Source organism: Notamacropus eugenii, chromosome 7 (assembly GCF_028372415.1).
Source record: "Notamacropus eugenii isolate mMacEug1 chromosome 7, mMacEug1.pri_v2, whole genome shotgun sequence".
NCBI classification, from domain to species: domain Eukaryota; kingdom Metazoa; phylum Chordata; class Mammalia; order Diprotodontia; family Macropodidae; genus Notamacropus; species Notamacropus eugenii.
Window position 1 is genome coordinate 91559508 of NC_092878.1, and position 22356 is coordinate 91581863.

Consider the following 22356-nt stretch of genomic DNA (forward strand, 5'->3'; position numbering starts at 1 on the left):
CAGACAGAGTGGGAATGCATGGGAATCGGAGTTGGAAGCCCTGGGTTCTGATTCCATCTTGGCTACTTAGTAGCTATGCTATATATGTGTTAAGTCACTTCGCTTGTTTGCATTGTCTTCATCTAAGAACTAAAAGTTCCAAGGTTCTTTATGACAATACATTTTATGATCTTATTATTTCTGCCTTCAGCCATGTGAAACTCTCAGTACACCACTGAGTCACATCAAGGAAACTGAGGAACAATCTGAACCTTTATTCCTTATACCTCATGAAATCTGGGTTTTCTGGAAGACTGGCTAACTATTTCTGAAAGTTCAAGCAAATCTGCTATGCCTTCCCAGGAAAAGATGAACAGTATTTGAGAAGGAAGAAGAATTCATTTTTCTTTCTGAATTAAATTAAAAATTAGACAAAAGGTAGCAAATAGAATAATTATGCTTTTCTGATATAAATGATCTAACATTACATAATCCTTTCTATTTTTTGGCTTTTTTTGTGCTGTAGATCCATTCACAGACTTAGCAGTGAGTTCTAGAGCATTAGATCAGTCCTGCAGAGGGAAGAGCCAAGTGGAGACTGGGCTCATTTCTTCTGTTAAAAAAGTCACACACTTGGAAAAGAGCAAAAAACAAAAAACGGCAAGGACTAACAAATAAATACACAAAGTACACAAGTGTGTTTATTACATTTTGCAAGCACTTTGTTCTACATTTCAAAAACGCCACCATCAAGCTGTTGGCACATTTATGTACAAAACAGATTAATTGTAATGCCTGCTACAAAGCATTCTTTGTGAAAATACAAACTAATACCAGAGAAAAGCCAAAAGCATCAACATCATTACATGAGTTTAAAAGACAGTTTTAAAAATTATCACAAACTGTTTAAGACACAGAACTGAAACACTACAACAGAGAATCAGAAGGAGGTTCATAATACTTTTTTTTGTTGTTGTTGAAGAACTGTAATACTGCACATATCAGAAAATTGTTGATCCGGTAAGACAGCCTAAGTGTAAAAAAAAAAATACCCCAAACCCAAATCCAAAACCAACCCCAAATCAATCATCTAATACTACGAAATGCAGGACCATGCCACAAATAACTAGAGTAATACCCCCCACCCCCACCTACTACGAGATTTTAAAATTCACTGGTGATGCATGATTAGTTATTGTACAAAGATGTTTAGTCATGAACCTTTATTAGAAATGCACTTATACTGAGAGAGAATTTCACAATGGTTCAAGAAATGCACAAAACTATCTAGGATTTTTGACACTGACAAAAATGTCTTGTCAGGCTACATCAATTTAAAAGACACTTTACAGCATTCTTGTAGCATTAGAAATAGGCAAAATAAAAGTGAAAACGAACACCAAATTTGGTCCAGTAATACTGAGTGCTTTTTTTTTCTTTTTTCCAATCATGATTACAGGTACTTCTTTGAAATGAATATGACTGACTTTTCAGTTGAAATTGACTTACTTAAACTAAAACTCCAAGTCTATTATGTATTTCCAAACAATAAGTTCCATAGTGGCTTCTGACCTCATTTTAAACATACTACAGGTAAATTGATAGATGTCAGAAAACTGCAAGCAAAGCTATTACATTTATGGAAGCCTTTACAATATTTCATACATAGTTTTAAGTAACGTTCACAGAGGTGCAATCCATTAAAATTTTTAAAGCAGGTAAAAAGACTTTTGAGGGATAAAAGTGCTGTATATTTCTGATATCACTTTTATAACTGTAGTTATGTAGTAACTCTTAACATTAACACATTAATCACGCTTAATTCAGCCTAGCCATTGGTCAGATCACAAAAATTATTTAATTTTGCAGCAGGCTATTTCCATTAACAATTGTCTCTATACTTTGTCTTTAAAAGGTAATCATGGTGTCACATCCTTGAAAAAGGCAAGTGGCCATGCGTTAGCATCACTGTCTACATGCTCACAACAGAAACAAGAAAAATCACCAATAAAACTTTGAGAGAAATACCCTTTAAATACATCAAGAAAAATACAGTGTTAACAAAGATAAGAAGCACTTTTTTTTTACCTACTGTTATAAATTTAGAAATTGCACCTTTAGTTGTTGAAAACATTACCAAGGGCCTGCAGTCAAGATGGTGATTGATCCATCTGGCAAGAACTTCATATTTCAAGGAAAGTCATCATTGTGTCATCTCTGTAATATTGTACGTATTGTACAACAGTGGTCCCTTTGAAGTATACCTGTAGTTACTGAAATCAAAACTAAAAAGTATAAAAAAGCTATTTTTTTCTTTTCAAAAACATAGGAAACAATGCAAAAGGTGTTATGCATAACACATACAAAATGATTAAAAAAATCAAACAAATCTTCGTATTTGACATTAGTATATTTGATCTGACAGAACTAATTAGTTGGAGAGGATTCAGGAAAGGCTGGATAGGAGCTTTGTAGGAGAGAATACAATCACACAAAATTAACTAATTAGGAAAAGAAGTGCTTAACAAGAAAGACCTGGATGATTCACTAGTCACCCCACCTATCTTATTTTTGAGAAGCACTTTTGTTTTGCTTAGAAATGGTTTGGATGGCCTTTAGTTTAAACAAGAAAGCATTCAAATGTTAGAAAGAGGGAGATGGTGGTTTTTTTATGTGTAGGCATTGAGTCGTTCTTTAGAGCGAGTAGAATGAATGTCATGAAGCTCTTGCTCCTCCTTTGATTTGATGTCCTCATACTTCTGCATTCGGCAGGCATCTTTCACATAGGCCCAGTTGGCAGACAGAACCATAAGGTAGTGAACCTATAAAAGAAAAAAGTGGCGTGTTACCAAAAAAGAAAAAAAAACACCATCCAAGATACTGGATAAAAGACAGTCCAGGTAGGTAACCATGACGCAGAGCACTGAAGCTGGATTCAGAGGACTTGATGAACTTCTGGTTTTCAGATCCATTACCTTTGTGAATTTAGACAATTCACTTAAACACTATGGGGCCTCAGTTTCCTCATCTACATAATGATGGGGTTGTATCTCTTCTTAGATGTGACTTAGGGCAAGTCACAGCCTCAGTTCTCTTATCTTCGAAAAGCAGACTTCTGTAGGAACCCCATTTGGAGCTGAAAAATAACCCAAATTTCTAGTACGAGCAATTCAATTGATGACTACTTCTTGTCACCCTTACTCCCATATGATAATATGTAAATTAGCATAGCTTCAAAGACACAGGGTCTGAAAGGCATTGGCAACTCTGAAAAGGAAAATATGATCCTAAAACCAAATATGTTTTTCAAGAGACGACATGAAGATTCTCATTGCTACCAGATGTACTGCCATTGGGAAATGTGGTTAGAGCTAAGAATATTTTTTTGAATAGAGAGTTTGGTGTTTGCTTGTTGGTTTTTAACCACTCTGAAGGATTAATGGGAAGGAGAAAAGTGATTTTAAATAAACTTTTCTATACCACTTTCCATAAATTCGAGATAACAACTTTTTATTCAGGGAAGGAGAGAGAATAAAAATTACTTTATGCTATTGAATAGGTAAGCTAGCTATTACTTAAATAATACATCTTTTTAATAGAATAAGATACTACATTAAGGCAAAAGATGAAAACCACTAATTTCATTTTTTGTTTATTGATTTTTCATTTCCGGTTGTGACATAGCGTTGAAATTTTTCTAGAAACTGCCAGACTTTCAGTGGCACTGATCTGATAAAGGGTTATCTTCCAGGTTTTTAAGTGAACTATGCCTAGAATCAGGAAGACTCATATTCCTGATTTCAAATCCGGGGTGCAGAGAATAGAGCACCAGGTCTGGAGTCAGGAAGACCTGATTTCAAATCTAGCTTCAGACTTACTAGCTGTGTGACCCGAAGTAAGTGACTTGGCCCTGTTTGCCTCAGTTTCCTCATCTGCAAAATGAGCTGGAAAAGGAAATAATAAATAACTCCAGAATTTTTGTCAAGAAAACTCCGAAAAGGGGTCACAAAGAGTCAGACACAACTGAAATGACTGGACAACAACATGACAAGATTTTTTTAAAAGTTACTTAGTGTTAGAATTTTCTAGCTTCAGCAGTTACCAAAAGTGGGTTATAAGCCTTGTGAGCATTTTTTATGTTCTTCATACTGAATATCTTTTTGTTTACTGGCATGGCACAGATGCAATGCAAGTTCTCAAGTCTTACTAGCGTGTTCCCCTCCCATAGGCTTTTTCATTCTCTGCTTTCTCAATTTAATTAGGATGCAATTTCTAAATGTCATAAATTATTTTAGAGTATTCACTTCATTTCTCATTCCCATTTTTTTTGCTTTGCCTTATCTTTAACAAATCTACTTAAGCCACTTTTAAAGAAGTCTTTCTCTTTCCAATCTGTGTGCACGTCCCCACTATGCAGAATATTGAATGGTAGAACATGTACATTCATATGACCATGAGCGCTATGCAGTCATTGTTATATGTATTTGTTAAAGTAGTAGAAAGCTACCAAGTTGCTGTAAATTCATTTTCTTTTCAAGTGTTTAACGGTGTAGAAAAAAATCTAGGTCTGAGTAGAATGATGCACCTCCAATAAAGAGTAAACTGTTCCACTTTGCATCTGCTGCTTTGTCTGGCTCCAACTCCAGGGAATAAAATAAGATGCCTCTCCCAGGATAAATTCATCACTTCTAATCTCACCACCAGGCTGCTGGTAACTCAGCCTCTTTCAGCCTGCTTTCCCCTGATTGGAGAGCTGGAAGGTGGAGTACCAAACTCTTCCCAACGCCTTCTGTTATAGAGGGCAGAAACCGGACTCTGGTCACTTTACAGTTGTGGCTTTGTCTAGATGCCCCCTACCTCCTCCCATCTGAAACAACACCACCCCCACCCCCAGCCTTCCCCCTGCTTTTGTGTATTGTCTCTTTTCATTAGATCATAAGCTTCGTGAGGGTAAGAAATGTCTTTCTTTTTATGAATTGTATTCTCAGTGCTTAGCACAGTGCCTGGCACATATATAGTATGCACATAATAAATGTTTATTGGATTAGACTGGATTGGAAAACAGGAACTATGATTGCTAACTATCTGGGGAGAAATAGATCCAGAAAACTTAATAAGTCTAGATTATATCTTGATCCTGCAGATGAAAGAGATATAGTGCTGAATATCAACCTTTCTTTCTCTCCTCTCCCATGCTTACATAGCTTTCAAAACTCTCATCTCATGTTACCTCCCTTTCACCACCAAACTCTTATGAAGTGCTGAAATTTGTCACCTAACCTCCACAACCACTCACTTCTTAACTCCTTTCAATCTAATATAGCTTCTCTCTCAAAGATACTGATGATTATTCACCAAATGTTCTTTTCTCAACTTTGAATCTTCTTGACTTCTCTACAATTTTGAGACATTTGGCCACCAACTACTTCTATATACTTCCTTCTATGCTGGCTTCATATTCTTTCACGACTCTCCTACTACCTATTTGAACTTTCATTTAAGAGTTGATTTGTTGGCTTCTCATTCATTTTTCAGCCTCTAAGTATGGTTCTCTTATGTTCCAGTTTTCTCCTCAGCTGCTTCCATGGAGTCTATTATCATCTTTCTGGCAAGGATTCCTCAATTTTTCTATCTAGCCCTAAATTCACTTCTAAGTTCCTGTCTTGCACAAGTATCAGTTGAAAGATAACTTTACCTGGATGTTCCAGGCACCTCTCAATTAATATATTTTGAAAAATTAAACACCTCCTCCCTCTCTCCAGATCACACAGTCACATAAACATAGTGCTCCCCTCGCCTATTGTTTCCTTTGAGGGTACAGCCACCACCTCAATTCAGGTGCTCATGTTGCCTTGCACAGATTCTTGTAATAGGCTTCTAATTGATCTCTGTCTTAATTTTCTCCCTTCCCCATATCATCTTTCACACACCTGACTGAGTAATCTTTCTAAGGTGCAGAAAAATCTGCCCATGTCACTCCTTGCACTTAAAAATTTTAAGTGGCTTCTTACTATCAATAGCATAATATATGAAGTCTTAATTTTGAAAGTTCAGGTCTTCCACAATCTAGCTTCCAGCCTTATCTTCTTTTAAGTTTAGAGGTCATTTCCTCTAGGAAGTCTTCCAGAATCTTCCCAATTTTTAATGCTCCTTTTCCTGAAATTAACCTGTATTTCTTTCCCTGATCACATGTTACAGTCTGCAAATAGACTATAATCTCTTTAAGAATACTTTTGTTATTTTTTTTCGTTTCACTGCCCAGCACAGTGTTTTGCAGTAACATGGCTTTGCAGAAATGAATTATTTCTACTAGAAGTCACTGTGTAGTACAGCTATTATACAAAACTACATACAGAATTTGTAAGGATTTTTTTAATTAAAAAAAAGCCCAACAAAGAATGGTTTCAGTGAAATCTGGAAAAACTTGATTCAACTGATGTAGAGGACCAAGAGAATAATTTACACAGTAACAATAATACTGTAAAACAAGCCACTTTGGAACTTTGATATAGTGACCAGACATAATTTAACCTACTACCCACCTCATGACACAGAAGTAAAGGACTCAATAAAGATAGAGACATGTATTCTTGGACAAGTCAATGTGATAAACTTGTTTTTCTTGACTATGCATATTTGTTGCAATAATTTTGTTGTTGTTTTTTTCTTTTTCATTTGGGTAGGGAGGAAGTAGAAGGGAAAGAAGGTCAATACTTGCTAGCTATACTAAATTAATTAAAAAATTTATATTTCATTATGCAAGTTATCCTCTTTCCATGAAAAAACATATTTCAGTCAGTATGCATTTTGATTTTAGTCCAGAAACTGACAATTTTGAGAGCTATCATCATTTAAAAAAAAAAAAAAAAGAATTCCTCTGCCCTTCATTCCCCAGAGGAAAAAAGGTCATATTTATGAATAAAATGAATCAGAAACTGAGATACGGTTTGGACCATGAATAATGAATCAAGAAGCACAAGGACTTACCATAGCAATGACTGCTGCTCCTGCTCCAGCAAGGGCCACAATAAACAAGTGGAACGTCATGTTCAGCTGCAGAGAGGTCCAAAGAAACATGAAACATGAAACAAAGAGAAACAACAGAATTAGCAGAGCTCAACATAGTTGACAACTTTTCTCATTAAGAATTTCATTTAGTGCTTCTTTGACTAAACAAATACCCTAATGATACAGCCATCTGTAGCATTTATTCTACTCTGAAGAGCCACTATCAATTCTGGATGCTTTAAATCCCTATAATTGTTTAACATTAGTCTAATAGCATCATAAAGATTAGGATAAAGGAACTAATGATAATTATAATTATCAACATAATGATCTAATGAGTACAATGTCTTTTAATGGTGATTTTATAGCTTTCCTTTTTCCTCTTATGTAACCATGGGTTTTTGAAAATTTCAAAATAAATAGAGAAGGGGAGATATTGGTTTCCATATCAGAAAAGTTACTTTTTTCTTTCCTCTAAAATGTCAATCTCAGCTACAAATATTTCTATATTGATATATACCTTTTACAAAACTCTTTTCACTGTGTTTCAGGCCACACATTGAAAAACTAAACAAAAAAATCATGCACATCCAAGTTTGAAAAACTTTTTAACTCTCAGCAACACAGTAATAGACTTCCAAAAGAATGAAGATGAATCACACAACTCAGCTCCTGATAAAAATGTGATGAACTGAAAATGCCAAAAGAGACATACATTTTTGAACCTGACCAATGTGGGAGTTTGTTTGTTTGGTCATACTCAGTGAGAGGAAGAGATAATTAATGCATAGTTTTTAAAGCAACCAACACAATGAATGTTAAAAACTTGACAGAACCTTCTGTATATAGCTTGTTTTTTTTTTTTTTTACATCTCTCCACTCACTCACCTCAGTAGATTCACACATCCTCAGGAAATTTTCAGACATGGTACAGATCTTCTTCTCCTCTCCAACTGTCACAATCCCTACAACACATGAAAAATGTGAGAAATACAGTATGAAAATGCTAGTAGCAACTCAAGTGGGAAAGACAGTATTAGGGAAATAGCCTAACCAGTGACCTGAACTTTACAGGTGCAGTTTTACTTTCCCCAAGTACGTTATTTAGGTTATTGGGAGTAAACTTGTTCATCACAGTGGATAATAGTTTTGAAGGAAAGATACAGGATCATTGGGCCCTCAGGCAGTGTTTTCAAAAATTCACCTTGGACTTGACAGAATCTAGCCATCATTGTATTCATATATTAGAAAATAGCTTGCAGCTGGTGCAAGTACTTGGTTTATTAACATGATAACACTTTATCCTAACAGTTTCTGTCCCTGTGCTGCAGAGGTCAGGATTCAGATTTGCTTGTCTGGTACAAAGCTTTGGCTAGGTGTACAGTCTGCTTCCCCAAGAAGCACTTCACCAGCATGTTGGTAAGGAAAGCAGCTACTGCCTGGAAGGATACTTCTCCTTCATTCAGCTTTGTTGGTGGCTCCTCTTTAAATCATATTAAAACCTGGTGAAAAAACATTATTGAATAGGCAAAGTTAGCACTGACTTATTTTAACAAAGGCTATGAGTCTTAAATAGTTCTAAAATTCCACATATAATCATCAACAGAGAACATTAACTTCTGGTCAATATACTATTGATATTAGTTATTATTGAGTTCAACTCAACCAGACTTCATGAGTCTCCTACTGTGTGCAAGGAAGGTACAAGAGCCAGACTTGCACATTCTTTTAATAGTTACCATGTAATTTTTTATATATCTGTGTAGACTCTGTTCAGATCTTTCCAGCAGCTGTTCCTCCCTGATACCTGGAATCTCTCTCCTTTACCTCTACTCTCTGGCTCTCTTAAGTTCCTTCAAGTCTGAGTCCTACCTTCTCAAGAAGTCCTTTTCAGTCCTTCTTACTGCTCATGCCTCCACTGGGAGATGGTCTCCAATCTATCCCGTATGTCTTGTTTGTACTTAGTTATCTCCATGATGTCTCTCCCATCAGAGTGTGAGCTTCTTGAGAAAATAGATTATCTTTTGCTTTTCTTTGCATCTCAGGTGCTTAGCCTTGGAGTCCAAGCACTTCATGTGACTGTAACTGAGCGCCAGAGAGCTGATTGGCCAGTACATGTTCATTAGACACTCTAGGCCTCAGTTTCAGGCAGAGTCCATGGTAGGGCCCCTGGTGAAAATGCTTTTCATTTTCAATGCCCAAGTTCCACTTACTGGCAGGCTTAGAGTGATTATTAATACTAACAGTTTCTCTTTCCCTCCCAGCTTCATTTAGTTATTTTTTTTTCTCTTGCCCATTAAAAGGGCCATTCCTTGACTATTTCTTAAAGAGGCCTATTCACTCAATGGGTGTTACCTCCCTCTAAGTGAATACCTGAAAAGACCAAGGTCCCCTAATGCACCCTGGTTCATCTCCAATCATCCTAATGGATACCTGGTCACTGGATTCAGATGGCTCAGGAGGAGAAGTGAGGCTGGTGACCTGCACAGCCCTCCCTCACTCAGAACAAAGTCAAGTGCAACTCAAGTCATTATTTCTCTGATGTCATGGTTTTCCTTGAAAATCAAGGACAAACACAACAATAACCTGTGAGGTGCCTGTTATATAAGTGTTAACAAATGCTTGTTGGTTTTACTTGAGGAGTTACCTTATTGTTTGCCCTTTATCAAACAGCTCTGTCAGGCTTCTGTGCAGCAGGACAGCTCACATTTGGGGGCTAATTTAAAACTTACTATGTCCTTTCCTCACATGGGCAACATATGTAACACAAGAACTTGTATCTGTGTTTTATGGATGAAGAAAGTGAGTCTTCATGACGACCTTGGTCACAGAACTACTTCTTCTTCTACTACTACTACTACTACTACTACTACTACTACTACTACCACCACTGCTGCTATTACTATTGCTACTACTACTACCACCACCACCACCAATATGTGCTTTATACTTCCTTAAGGGTAGCAAAGTACTTTACTTAGGTTCTCTTATTTGAACTTCACAAAATGCTGTGAAGTAAGTGCTATTATCATCTGTACTTTATACATGAGGAAATGGAGGCTGAGAGAAGTTAACAAATGTCCAGGGTCACACAGCTAGTAACCGTCTCTCATTAACATTTTCATATGCATACAAAGCTCCAGTACTGCATTCCAGCTTCCAATTTACTATTGAGGTAGCTTTTATCAAGTCCTTTAATCTCTGTAGGGCTCAGTTTCCTCATTTAGAAAATTAGCAAAATGTATTAGATGGATTTTTTTTTAGGTGCCCCTTGTGATCTTTTGATTCCCAGGTTATCCCTAACTCTAAAAATACTAGCTGGTCAGACTTAGTATTTCTCTAGAAAACCTTTCTTGACAAAAGCATCCTTTCTCTAATGCCCTGTAGAGCAAAGGTGTCAAACTTACCAGCTGCCCATGTTGAGAGAACCAGATGAAAATGCAATCAGGAAATATTTAACAAAAAATAAAAACAGTACAACATAGATGATGTTAATTTGAGATTTTCTAAATTAATATACAGTCAGCAGGGATCTCTTTCTATTTAAGTTTGACAGCATAATTCTGCAGGATATACAGAGAGACAGGTACCTCTATTTTGACTTAGAATACAGACTCACAACACCCAGAATTAACACAACTTCCATACTGGATGGAAAAACAACAACAAACAGTAGCATAAATGTATAATGTAAAACAAATGTATAATGTAAAACAAAACAATGTATAATGTAAAACCAACTCATCTTTGGCTTTGGAGTGAATAATTTGTTTTCTAACAGCAGACTTGCCTGCCTAATTATGTTTTCATTATACTGCATTAAAATAAATTTGTATTTCTTCAGCTGTTATCAACAGGATTGTGGAGTGGGGGAGGGTAGGGAGTGGGAGATATTTTCAAAAATTCTGAGCAACAGAGGGAATCCAAGCTGGAATTAAGAACTGATCACAAATTTATTCTAAAAAACGTATAGGCCTCATGTTAAACAGCAAACAACTAAAATGGATATGTGTAGAATGCATTCATATAGGGTTTCCAAGTTTAGAAGTACTTTCTTTACCATAACCCTATGAAGTAAATATTAAAATTGCTAATGCTGCATAAATTGCACAACATTATATTTGAGCCCAACCTTTTCCCTACAAAGACCCATCATTTTAATACCAGTATTCTTTAAGGCAGTGAAGATAACATAATGGATAGAGCACCAAGTCTGGAGCCAGGAAGACCAGAATTCAGATCCATCCTCAGACACTCCCTAGTAGTTTGACTGACCCTGGCCAAGTCGTTTAACCTCTGTTTAGGTTCCATCAGATATAAAATGGGGATGATAATAGCACCTGCTTTACAGGGTTGTTGTGAGGATCAAATGAGATAATATTTCAAGCACTTAGCACAAGGTCTGGCACATAGTAGGTATGACCTTCAGTAACACAGTATATTGATTTAAAAATTAAGAGGGTCTATGATCTCTTCTTGGATGAGAAATCCTAATGGTTTCCAGTCTCCACCTTTGGGGGGAATGCAGAGATGAAGAATGTTACAGCTGGTGGGACTCTTAAGACATTTTCTAATTCAGTTTCTCATTTTACAAAAAGGAAAACTGAGGCTTAGAAAGTTTAATTGACCTGATTAGAAGTCCCACAACTACTGAGTGACAGAACAAAGATTTCTAAACACACTTTCTGAATCCAGGGTATATGTGTGGTGATCCCTCCACATATGCCCATTCACAAATTGATTGGCAGTCCTACACATAATCTAGTGGAACACAGAAATTATCCAAAGCAGTGAGTCTGTAATAACAGCAAACATTTGTATATCACCTTGAGTTTTGAAAGTCTTTTGTTTGACCTTAGATTAATTCTTTGAGGTGAACTGTCTTACTCCCATTTTATATAGCATCTTCACGTTTAACTTTTGGGACTTGAAGTATTCATGTGATTTCATTAGTAATCTCATTTTCATTTCACGTTGACAGTCACACACATTTGCAACTATGTGCAATACAAAAAAAATGTGAGGTGCAATGAGCACAAGTTTTTTGAGCAGTTGGTATTGTGCTAGGCATTTCACTGGTCTTGTTTGCCCTACCATTGTAGAGTAAAGAATTTGCTGTACATTCATTGCATATTTTCATTGTTTGCCTTTAAAACTCAAGTTTTGTGTTGTAATTATGCCCCCAGGGTGAAAGTCCTTTTGGCTCTAAATCCAAGAGTGCAAAGTTAGTGATGTGGCCTAACAAGAAAATAAAGGCATTGGATAAACTTTGTGCCAGAATGTCTGCTATTGCTGTGAGCTGCAAGTTTGGGTTAATGAACTGATAATTTGTTATATCTACAAAAAGGAGAAAAGTATAATACACAGTCCAACGTCCTCACAGTGCTGTCCAATATGGTGGAATGTAAGATTCAAGGTAAAAATTGTTTCAGCTTTTTAAAAATTTTATTTGCTATACAGTATTGATGGCACAGTAGATTTCCTGAGTTATGAAAAGTTAATATCATCTGAAATCAACAGGCTTTTTTTATTGAGATGTTAACATAAAAGGTCACAGAATGCTAGGGAATTACTAGTGATGAAAAAATGTTTTGCATGTTAGAAATTTTATTTTGTGTACTGAATTTTATCAGTTATTTAATGGTTACTGTGTTAGGAAAAGTACATATTATTAGAATTAATGTTTAGGAAAAAAATTGTATTCAGGAAAATGTGCATTTTCATCAGTCTCTAAAGAGAGATTACAATCTTTGGTAGTTGTGGGTACCTAACTCCCTCTTTTTATTGGCATTTGCATTTTTTACTTTTATACTGTTTACTAGGAAGGTTATCCTAGCCAAAGTTGAGGATTAACTGTGTAAAGAAACTGGAGCTTGAGAAAGGTTAAATGGTCAGGATCATACAATTAGTAAGCATTATTTTTAATTCTGACATTACTAAAGCAAGTCAGAAAGAAAGTGCTAGTTTAAGAATTAAGATCCAGTTCTGCTTGTTAATTCAGTTCCAGGCCTTTTCCTATTACACTCTACTGCATGCATGCACTCCAAAGGATGCAGCACTGCAAACTCAGGTTGTAGACCCAACTAAGCTATGCGACATTAGGCAAGTTGTTTCATCTATCTAGGCTTCAATTTTTTGCTTTTTCTTCATTTATTTAAAAGAAATTTCCCAGTTACATATAAAACCAATTTTTAACATTTGTTTTTTAAAACTTTGATTTCCAACTTCTCTCCCTTCCTCTCCCCTCCTTCATTGAGAAGGCAAGCAGTTTGATATAGTTATAGTTATATAGTTATACATGGGTAGTCATGCAAAACATATCCATAGTAATCATCTTCTGAAAGAGAATATAGACAAAAAATAACCCAAGAAAAATAAAGAAAGTAAAAAAGTATGCTTCAATCTGTATTCAGACACCCTTAGTTCTTTTCTCTGAGGATGGATAGCATTTTTCATCACAAGTCCTTTACAGCTGTCTTGGATTGTTATATTGCTGAGAACAGCTAAGTCATTCACAGGTGATCTTACATTATTGTTGTTACATTGTACACAGTATATTTCATTTTGCATCAGCACGTGCAAATCTTTCCAGGTTTTTCTCAAAGCATCCTGCTCATCATTTCTTAGAATACAATAGTATTCCATCCTAATCACATACCATAACTTGTTCAGCCGTCCTACAATTGATGGGTATCCCTTCAGTTTCTAATTCTTTTCTCCCAGAAGTGAACAGTTATAAATATTTTTATACATATTGATTCTTTTCTCATTTTTAAAAATGTTTTCTGGGATATGGAACTAGTAGTGGTACTGCTAGGTCAAAGGATATGCATACTATAGCGCTTTGAGCATAGTTCCAAATTACCCTGCAGCATGGTTGAATTAGTTCACAATTCTATCAATAGTGCATTAATGTCTCATTTTTCCCACATCTCCTCCAACATTTGTCAGTATGAAGTAGTGTACCTCACTTTTTATTTGCATTTTAAATTTGCATTTCTCCAATCAATAGTGAGTTGAGTGTTTTTTTTTCATATGGCCATAGATAGCTTTGATTACTTCACCTGAAAACTTAACGTATCTTTTGATCATTTATCAATTGGGGAATAGCTCTTATTTTTATAAATTTAACTCAATTCTCCATATATTTGAGAAATGAGGCCTTTATCAGAGAAATTTGCTTCAAAAGGTTTTTTACATTTACTATTCCTAGCTGTATTTTCCTTCACCCTATTCTATCCTCTGCTTATTTTATTCTCTCTATCCTTTCACTCTGTCCCTCCTCAAAAGTGTTTTGCTTCTGACTACTTCCTTCCCTAATCTGCCCTCCCTTCTATGAGTCCAGTCACCTTCACTCATTCCTTTCCTCTCCTGCTTTCCTGCAGGGTAAGATAGATTTCTATACCCAGATGAGTTTGATGAGAGTAAGGTTCACTCACTCTCCCTTACTTCTTCCCTCTCCCCCTGCACTGTAAAAGCTTTTTCTTGCCTCTTTAAAGTGAGATAATTTATCCCACTCTACTTCTTTTCTCCCAGTACATACCTCTCTTACTCTTTAATTTTATTTTTTTAGATATCATTGCTTCATATTCAACTCACATCTGTGCACTCTGTCTATATAAACTCTTTCTATCTGCCCTAATAATGAGAAAGGTCTTATGAGTTACAAATATCATTTTCCCATGGAGGAAAGTAAACAGTTTAACCTTATTAAGTTCCTTATGAATTTCCTTTTCTTTTTACCTTTTTATGCTTCTCTTCAGTCTGTAAATTTTTAAAAATCAAATTTTCTAATCAGCTCTGATCTTTTTATCAAGAATACTTGAAAGTCATCTATTACACTGAATTATTTTCCCTGAGAAATTATACTCAGTTTTGCTAGGTAAGCAATTCTTGGTTGTAATCCTAACTCCTTTGCCCTCTGAAATATCATATTCCAGGCTGTCTGATTCTTTGTAGAAGCTGCTAAATCTTGTGTTATACTGATTGTGTTTCCACAACACATGAATTGTTTCTTTCTGGTTGCATGTAATATTTTCTCCTTTACCTGAGAACTCTGGAATTTAGCTACAATATTCTTAGGAGTTTTCCTTTTGAGGTTGCTTTCAGGAGGTGATTGGTGGATTCTTTCAGTTTCTCTTTTACCCTGTGGTTCTAGAATATCAGGGCAGTTTTCCTTGATAATTTCTTGAAAGATGATGTCTAGGCTCTTTTTTTGAACATGGCTTTCAATAATTTTAAAATTATTCTTCCTTTCCAGGTCAGTTTTTCCAATGAGATATTTCATAATTTTTTCTATTTTTTCATTCTTTTTATTTTGTTTTACAATTATCTTTGATTTCTCATGAAGTCATTAGGTTCCATTTTCTCCATTCTAATTTTTAAGGAATTATTTTCTTCAGTGAGCTTTTGGAGCTCCTTTTCCATTTGGCCAATTCTGCTTTTTAAGGTATTCTCATCATTGCCTTTTTGGATCTCTTTTGCCATTTGGGCTAGTCTATTCTTAGGGTGTTGTTTTCTTCAGTATTTTTCAGGATCTCTTTTAGCAAGCTATTGACTCATTTTCATGATTTTCTTGCATCCCTCTCATTTCTCTTCCCAAGTTTTCCTCTACTTCTCTTACTTGATTTTCAAAATCCTTTTTGAGCTCTTCCATGGCCTGAGACCAATTCACATTCTTCTTGAAGGCTTGGATGTAGAAGTTTTGTTTTCTTCTGGTTGTATATTTTGATCTGCTTTATCACCAAAGTAAGATTCTATAGTCTGTTGTTTTGTTTTTTTTTCCCTCCTGTTTGCTCATTTTTCCAGTCAATTACTTTACTTTTCAAATCTTTGTTAAGGTAGGACTCTGCTTCCAGTGTGGAGGGTATACTGTCCCAGGCTTCAGGGGTTTTGTGCAGCTGTTTAAAGAGATATTTCAAGGGACTTATAAATTTTCCATTCTTTCAAGGTCATATGATCAAAGAAGAGTTTTTTACTCCTCTCCTGGTCTGTACTCCCTTCTGTGACCACAAGCATTCTTTTCTGCCTTGGCACTGTGAGGAGGATTCTCTCTCCACCACCACCACAGTCAAAATCTCTCTCACACTCAAGCTCCTTATCGTCCCAGGACTGCCACCAGAGACTGCAACCCAGATCCAATCATGGGCAAAAGCAAGAGAATCCTGCCTCAGCACCAGTAAAGAGATCCCTGCAATTGATCCCTCTGATCTGTTGCTTTATCCCTTACCTTCTGTGGGCCGAGAGCTCTGGAAGCAGCTGTTGCTCCTACCCCCACCACCACACCCCCATGCTGGGGTGAGGGCTGGATTATGTTCCTCTCTCATCCAGGTCAGAGAGATCTTTCCTACTGACCTTCTTTGGCATTTGTGGGTTGAGAAATCTGGAAACTACAACCGCTGCCAGTGACTGGGTCCCCTGAGGCCTGCTTCAGGTTCACCCAGGAGCATTCTTGTTTTCGAGGATTTTCTTGTATTGCTCTTCTCTTACTTGTTTTTCAAAATCCTTTTTGAGCTCTTCCATGGCCTGAGACCAATTCATATTTTTCTTGGAGTCTTTAGATGGAGAAGCTTTGACTTTGTTGTCTTCTTCTGAGTGTGTTTTTGACCTTCCTTGTCATGATAGTAACTTTTTATTGTTGGGATTGGAAGCTCAATTCCGTGTGGACGGTCTCGGGCGGGTAAAAGTGGGACTTCTAAATCTTAGAGTCTTACGAGGCCCTCCATGAACAGCGGGGATTCGAGAAGGTCAGACTGAGCTAGCTCGGCTAGCTCGGGTATTTCCGCCTCTCCCTGGGAGATATGTGATGGGTGGAGTCTCCCTGCCCTTGAGATTGTCCCGGATTGGAGCACACCTAGTTACCTAACAGCATGGTATTGAGATGCAAACTGTGCGGCTGAAGGTTAAGTAGGATTGAGGAAGCCTGAAAGCTCTCTTAGCACGTAAGGAGCCAAGAGGACAGTAGGCTCCGCTTTCTTCTTTCCTCTCTCCCCTCCCCCTCTCTCCCCGCTTGTACTTCTATTTCCAAGCCCTTAAGATCCTAGCCTCCTTAGGAAATCTCCCCCTCTTCCTCCTAAGGAAGACCCCCCTGCCCTTGTAACTAGACCCTGTAATAAAGCTCAACCCTTGTTCGACTCTGGAACGTCCTTTCTCTCATATGTGCATCCGGCGTGGCCAGCCGAAGACCTCGGGAGGTGAGGTAAGAAAGACACGGGTAGCCCACACAGGCCTCTAGGCCTGGCATTTTATAGTCATAGTTTTTCCATGATTTGCTCATTTTCACCGACTATCGTTTGACTTTTAACTTTTCATTAACATAGGGCTCTGCTTTCAGGGTGGAGGGTAGCACTGTCCAAAGATGTAGGGATTTTGTGCATCTGTTTTCATGAAGACTTATGTTTTCAGTTTGTCCAAGGTGGTCTGATCTAAGGAGGAGTTTTTCCTAGTTTCCTAGACTGTGCTCTGGTCTATGAGTGATCACAAGCACTCTTCTCTGCTCTAGAACAGTAAGAAGGGTACCCTCTCCACTGCTGCTACAAGATCTGCTATGCTAGTGCTCCTCCTCACTGTAGGACTGCCACCCAGGACTGTGACCTAGACCTGAGTATGAACAAATCAACAGAGTCCTGACTCAATGTTAGAAAAGTGATCCCAGTAATCTCCTTCTGATCAGTGTTCGACCTACTTACCATCTCAGCTTACCAGGACTGAGAGCTCTGGAAGCAGGCACTGCTGCTGCTACTACTGCTGATTCATTCATTTCTAAGGCCTGCTTTCTCCTGGGGCCAAGGCTGTGCTGGCATGACTTGAACTGGACTGTGCTATACTCTCACCTAGATGTAACAGACCTTTCCTGCTGACCCTCTATGCTGTCTTTGGCATCCACGAAGATGATATATGATGGCCAAGTGCTGAAAGGGATTGTTCTCTAATAAACAAGAAGAGAACAATCTTCACAATCATACCTTGAAGTCCTCATAGGTAATTTGGTGACTTTGAACCACATAGTGTTTTGGATGGAAAGCTATTTAGTAAATGTTATGGAAGTTAACTTAGGTGAACATTTTCATGCTAAGATGATTTGTACAAATCGTCTCAACAGTTTAACCAAGTTCAGTATTTGGGCAGAGCTAATTAGGAAATATATTACATGTTACTAAACTCAGAGTAAACAAGTTTTGTATTTCAACTTATATTGCATCACTCAAGTACCACAGTTTGGTATTTGTAATAGTATTGTGCTTCATTTTTATCAGGCTACTCAATTTTTACTTATTCATGTTACACTGGGGTTATAGATACTTTCATTTGGTAATTAACATGCACACTGCCAAGTTACTCATCTACCATAATAATAAAAAAATCCATTGCATTTTTAAAACAGAGAAATAATTTTTGGCCAGCTGTGTGGCTGGATATTAATTCATTTATGGGTCAGACACAATTCAGATTAGCCATTATAGAAAATTTTCACAAATTAAGATGACTTAATTTTTTTTCAGCTTGTGATTAGAAGCCATCATAAAAAGCTTGGAGGAGAGGTGATCTCTGAAAGTTGTTACCCTCTAATATAATTGAAATGGATTTCACCTTAGGTCTATAGCACATAAGCTATAAAAGTATCCCAATGAATCTATCAATAATATGGATATATAAATTATGTAAGGTCAACATGAAGTTCAGTCACTAAAAGAAGATTTATTATCTGAAGTTTCTTTGGCATTTGCTTCACCTTTCCCATCAGGCACTGGGGTATCTGGCCTCTCAAGAATATCTGGGTCCAGCTCTTTAGATATCATTTTACTTCTCATTGCCATCACAAGAAAGAAGACCCACTTGAACCATTTTGAGATATCTAGCATAGCTTGGATCCTTGGTTACAGTTAAGAAATTTTTTCCTGCTGCTTCATATCTCCAGTGTCTTGTATCTGCTCTGCCCATACTGAGGAGACAGAAATGACTGTTGACTTGAGGGACTTCAGGACCATTTATAACACTGTTAACATTTGCAGTTGACATTTCAAATGTGACATCTTCTAGACCTGGAATAGATAATAGCTTTACATCCAAAATATTGATAATTGTTTCAATTTGTTGGATTCAAAGATAAAGCTGAGGAACTGTACTGTGGATACCACAAACACTAGGTAGAAATGCAACAATCCTTTTATGCAGAATTGCTGGTACCTTGGTCAGGTCTATGCCCAATCCCATCAGAGGCAGCCTGTCCTCATCTATGACCATGGTGAGCAGACCCCACACCCTCTGCTTTCCCAGCCTGGACCCTGAGAGTGACTCCTGACTGGCCCCTCAGCCTTGCTCCATTAGTTTTAAAGGGGATGTGATAAAAGTCAATGGCATACTTAATGAATTTATCTGAATAGAAGCAAAGTACTAATAGTTCATAAGTGCCAGTCATTAACTACTACATAGAAAGTTTTCTAGCAGCAGTTCAGACTGTTGCCAGTCAATAGGAATCTAGCATTTGACTTACCAAACTGACGAAGGTCCAAGCAAAGATTTGTTCCTTCCATTAATGTGGTGTTTCGGCAGATGGTCCACATGTTGAAGTACATGTAAACAGGCAGAGAGGTAAAAGCTGTGACTCCAAGCCAGGCCAACATGAAAACATATGTCAGCATAATGAACTGCAACACAAAATAAACAGAGGAAGCATAAATCCTAGAGTACAGCTCAGTTACGAGAGCAAACTCCAAATATTTTAACTCTTTTATTCTAAAGAATACATTTTCTCCAACGTGGACTATTTGGACCAAGCACAAGAGGCTGCCAGAAGGCAGATGTAATAGAGGTCACAGGTATAAAGCTCTGGAAAATTTGTGCCATCATGGATTCTGCAATTGGGAAATGAGTAACCCCTCCCTGATGCCTCATTTTAACTCATGCCCCGTTAACTTTTTATTTTGATAAATGCTACCATCCATTTTCTGTTCTTTAGATTATATTCATTAGATATTAGATATTGTGTTCAAGGTCTTGAAAAATACAAAGTAAAGGCATAAAGAAAAAACTCAACAAATAAAAACTTCTGTCATTAAATTATGAGAAAAGTGAACTGAGTTATTATATAACTAACATTTTGAAGTGTTTTAAAGTGGGCAAAGTAGTTTAAATGCCATATTTCATTTGTCCCTCAAGAAAGTCCTGTGAAATATGCATTATTGAGATAACTGTTCCCATTTTGCAGATGAGCAATGGATTCACAGAGGAGAGGTGACTGCCTAACCACAAAGGAAATCTCATCTGAAGAATAAAATAGTCAATTCTTAAGACTTAAATGGAATGTATATTTCTAAATCCACTGAATGGAGCCTCTTTGCAGGTTTGCAATGGGACTGACAGCAATCAGTCAATAAACAGTTATTAACGTCTTCCGTGTTTCAGGCACTGTGGTATAAAGTACGTGTGTGTATACTTATATGTATATCTGTATACACAAAAACATACTTACCTACATGTGTGTATATATGTACTGCTATAATACGTGCATTTGTGTATATGTACCCACATGTGTTTGTGTGTACATATGTGTATAGCTATAAATCTGTATCTATCTATATATCTAGACTATCTCTTTCTATCTATGCCAGTGACCTAGATGTAGGGAACTTGCAGAAAGATGGATAATGTAACAATGCACAAGTGTAAGCCCTATACTCATAGGATCATGCTATTGCAGATGTAGAGATAAAACAAACCTTAAACATCATTTAATGCAGGTATCCCATGTTACAGATGAGGAAAATGAATTTCAGACAAATTAAGTGCCTTGCCCAAAGTCACATATTGAAACCTAGAGCTTCTGATTGCTTATCAGAGCAGCTAGGTGGTTCAGTGAATGGAATGCTGGCATGGAGTCTGAAATACTTATCTTCCTGAGTCCAAATCCAGCATCAGACACTTACTAACTGTGTAATCATTAACCTTGTTTACCTCAGTTCCTCATCTGTAAATGTACTGGAGAAGGAAATGGCAAACCAAATTCTAGTATCTTTGTCAAGAAAACCCCAAATGGGGTCATGAAGAATCAGGCATGACTAAAATTGACTGAACAACAACTTCTGATTCAAAATCAAGCATTCTTTCTGATCTATTAGTTTCATGGAAATACATATATGGTTCAAAAGTATATTTTATACTTTTTCCTACATCTAGTTTTTATAAAATCTTATTTTTGCTTATAATTCTAAGCTATTTTCTATTGCAGATAGCAAAACCAGTATTTAAAATGAGACCTTAGAAGTTTTGACATACATGAATGATTTTCATAAAATTTGGATCATCCACCTTTCTCAGCAGGTAATATTGGTTTCATGGTGAGTTATTCATCATCACATGAGTCTAGAGATTACACGTATTTTTTGATTGAAAATCCACCTTTTGGGGGTTAAGACTTATACAAAATGAATTTTTAAACAGTAATTGCTAATTATAAAATTACAAGCAATCATAAGCCCTTCAACTTTGGACGTCAAAACTGGGAATGGCTTTTAGTGAGAAGACACTTCTCTCCTCCTAGGTAGAAAAAATTAGAAGTCATCAGGACATCTGTTCTGCAAATGGGAAAGAATATTTCCTTAGTCCATTGTTAGTGAATTCAAAAAAATTCCTGCCTTTCAATCATAAGTAGTATTAAAGATGGCATTGCAGAATGGTTGTGAAGAAAATGTCAGTGAAAGTGATAAAGTCAAATAATGATGATAAAATGAAATGTAGTTATTTGAACTGAAGGAAATTTACAAAACTATCACAGTTAAAATGGTCATCTTTATAATTACTGTTCAGAATATGCCTTTACCTTTTTCCTTTACAGGCTTTTGGGAATGTTTTCTCTAATTTACAGGCAACTTCAGACTAGAAGGGACCTCAGATGTTCTCTGACTGAACAATCCTTGCTTTATAAATGAGAAAACTGAAAAGGAGGTGAGGGGGGAACTTAAGGTAGTTTTATTATTGTGACTATTAACAGATTGTTAAATTGCTACTATTGTGTGTGTTTGTGTATAAAAGCCAGGATTTAAAAAAAATAAAAACTCTTTTTCTGCTAATCACATGACTTTTAAATTACCAACAATGATTTCACATTTACAAAATATAAAATCATATGCCACAGCTTTCATAGAAGCTAAGAGATAATATATTTTGTTATTTACTAGGTCATTATAACAAGTAATAAGCTTGTCTAATCTGCTGCTTCATTGTAACATGCAACCTTTGCTGTAAGTTCAATTTTCAAGCTTATACTTTTTGAGAAAGCTATAAAATATTGAATGGCATAAGTATAATTTAAGATGAACTGGATTCCAGGTCTTAAATGGATTTGTTTTCTCCTGGATTTAGAATCTAAGA

The 22356-nt window shown here is 36.6% G+C and overlaps 1 protein-coding gene and 1 pseudogene across 3 annotated transcripts in view; both read right to left on the reverse strand.

Moving 5' to 3' along the window:
• Positions 1-654: 654 nt before the first annotated feature.
• The window catches only part of GPM6A (glycoprotein M6A), a 526020-nt gene continuing 504318 nt past the window's right edge, over positions 655-22356 (reverse strand). For all 3 annotated transcript variants that reach the window (XM_072623644.1, XM_072623642.1, XM_072623643.1), the window contains exons 4-7: positions 19481-19634; positions 7876-7952; positions 6967-7032; positions 655-2801 (exon numbers count right to left, since the gene is read on the reverse strand). In XM_072623644.1, coding sequence (XP_072479745.1) covers positions 2649-2801; positions 6967-7032; positions 7876-7952; positions 19481-19634 — 450 coding nt within the window. In that variant the 3' untranslated portion in view covers positions 655-2648. The remainder of the gene's footprint in view (positions 2802-6966; positions 7033-7875; positions 7953-19480; positions 19635-22356) is intronic.
• LOC140513731 (WASH complex subunit 3 pseudogene) lies at positions 18583-19318 on the reverse strand (annotated as a pseudogene).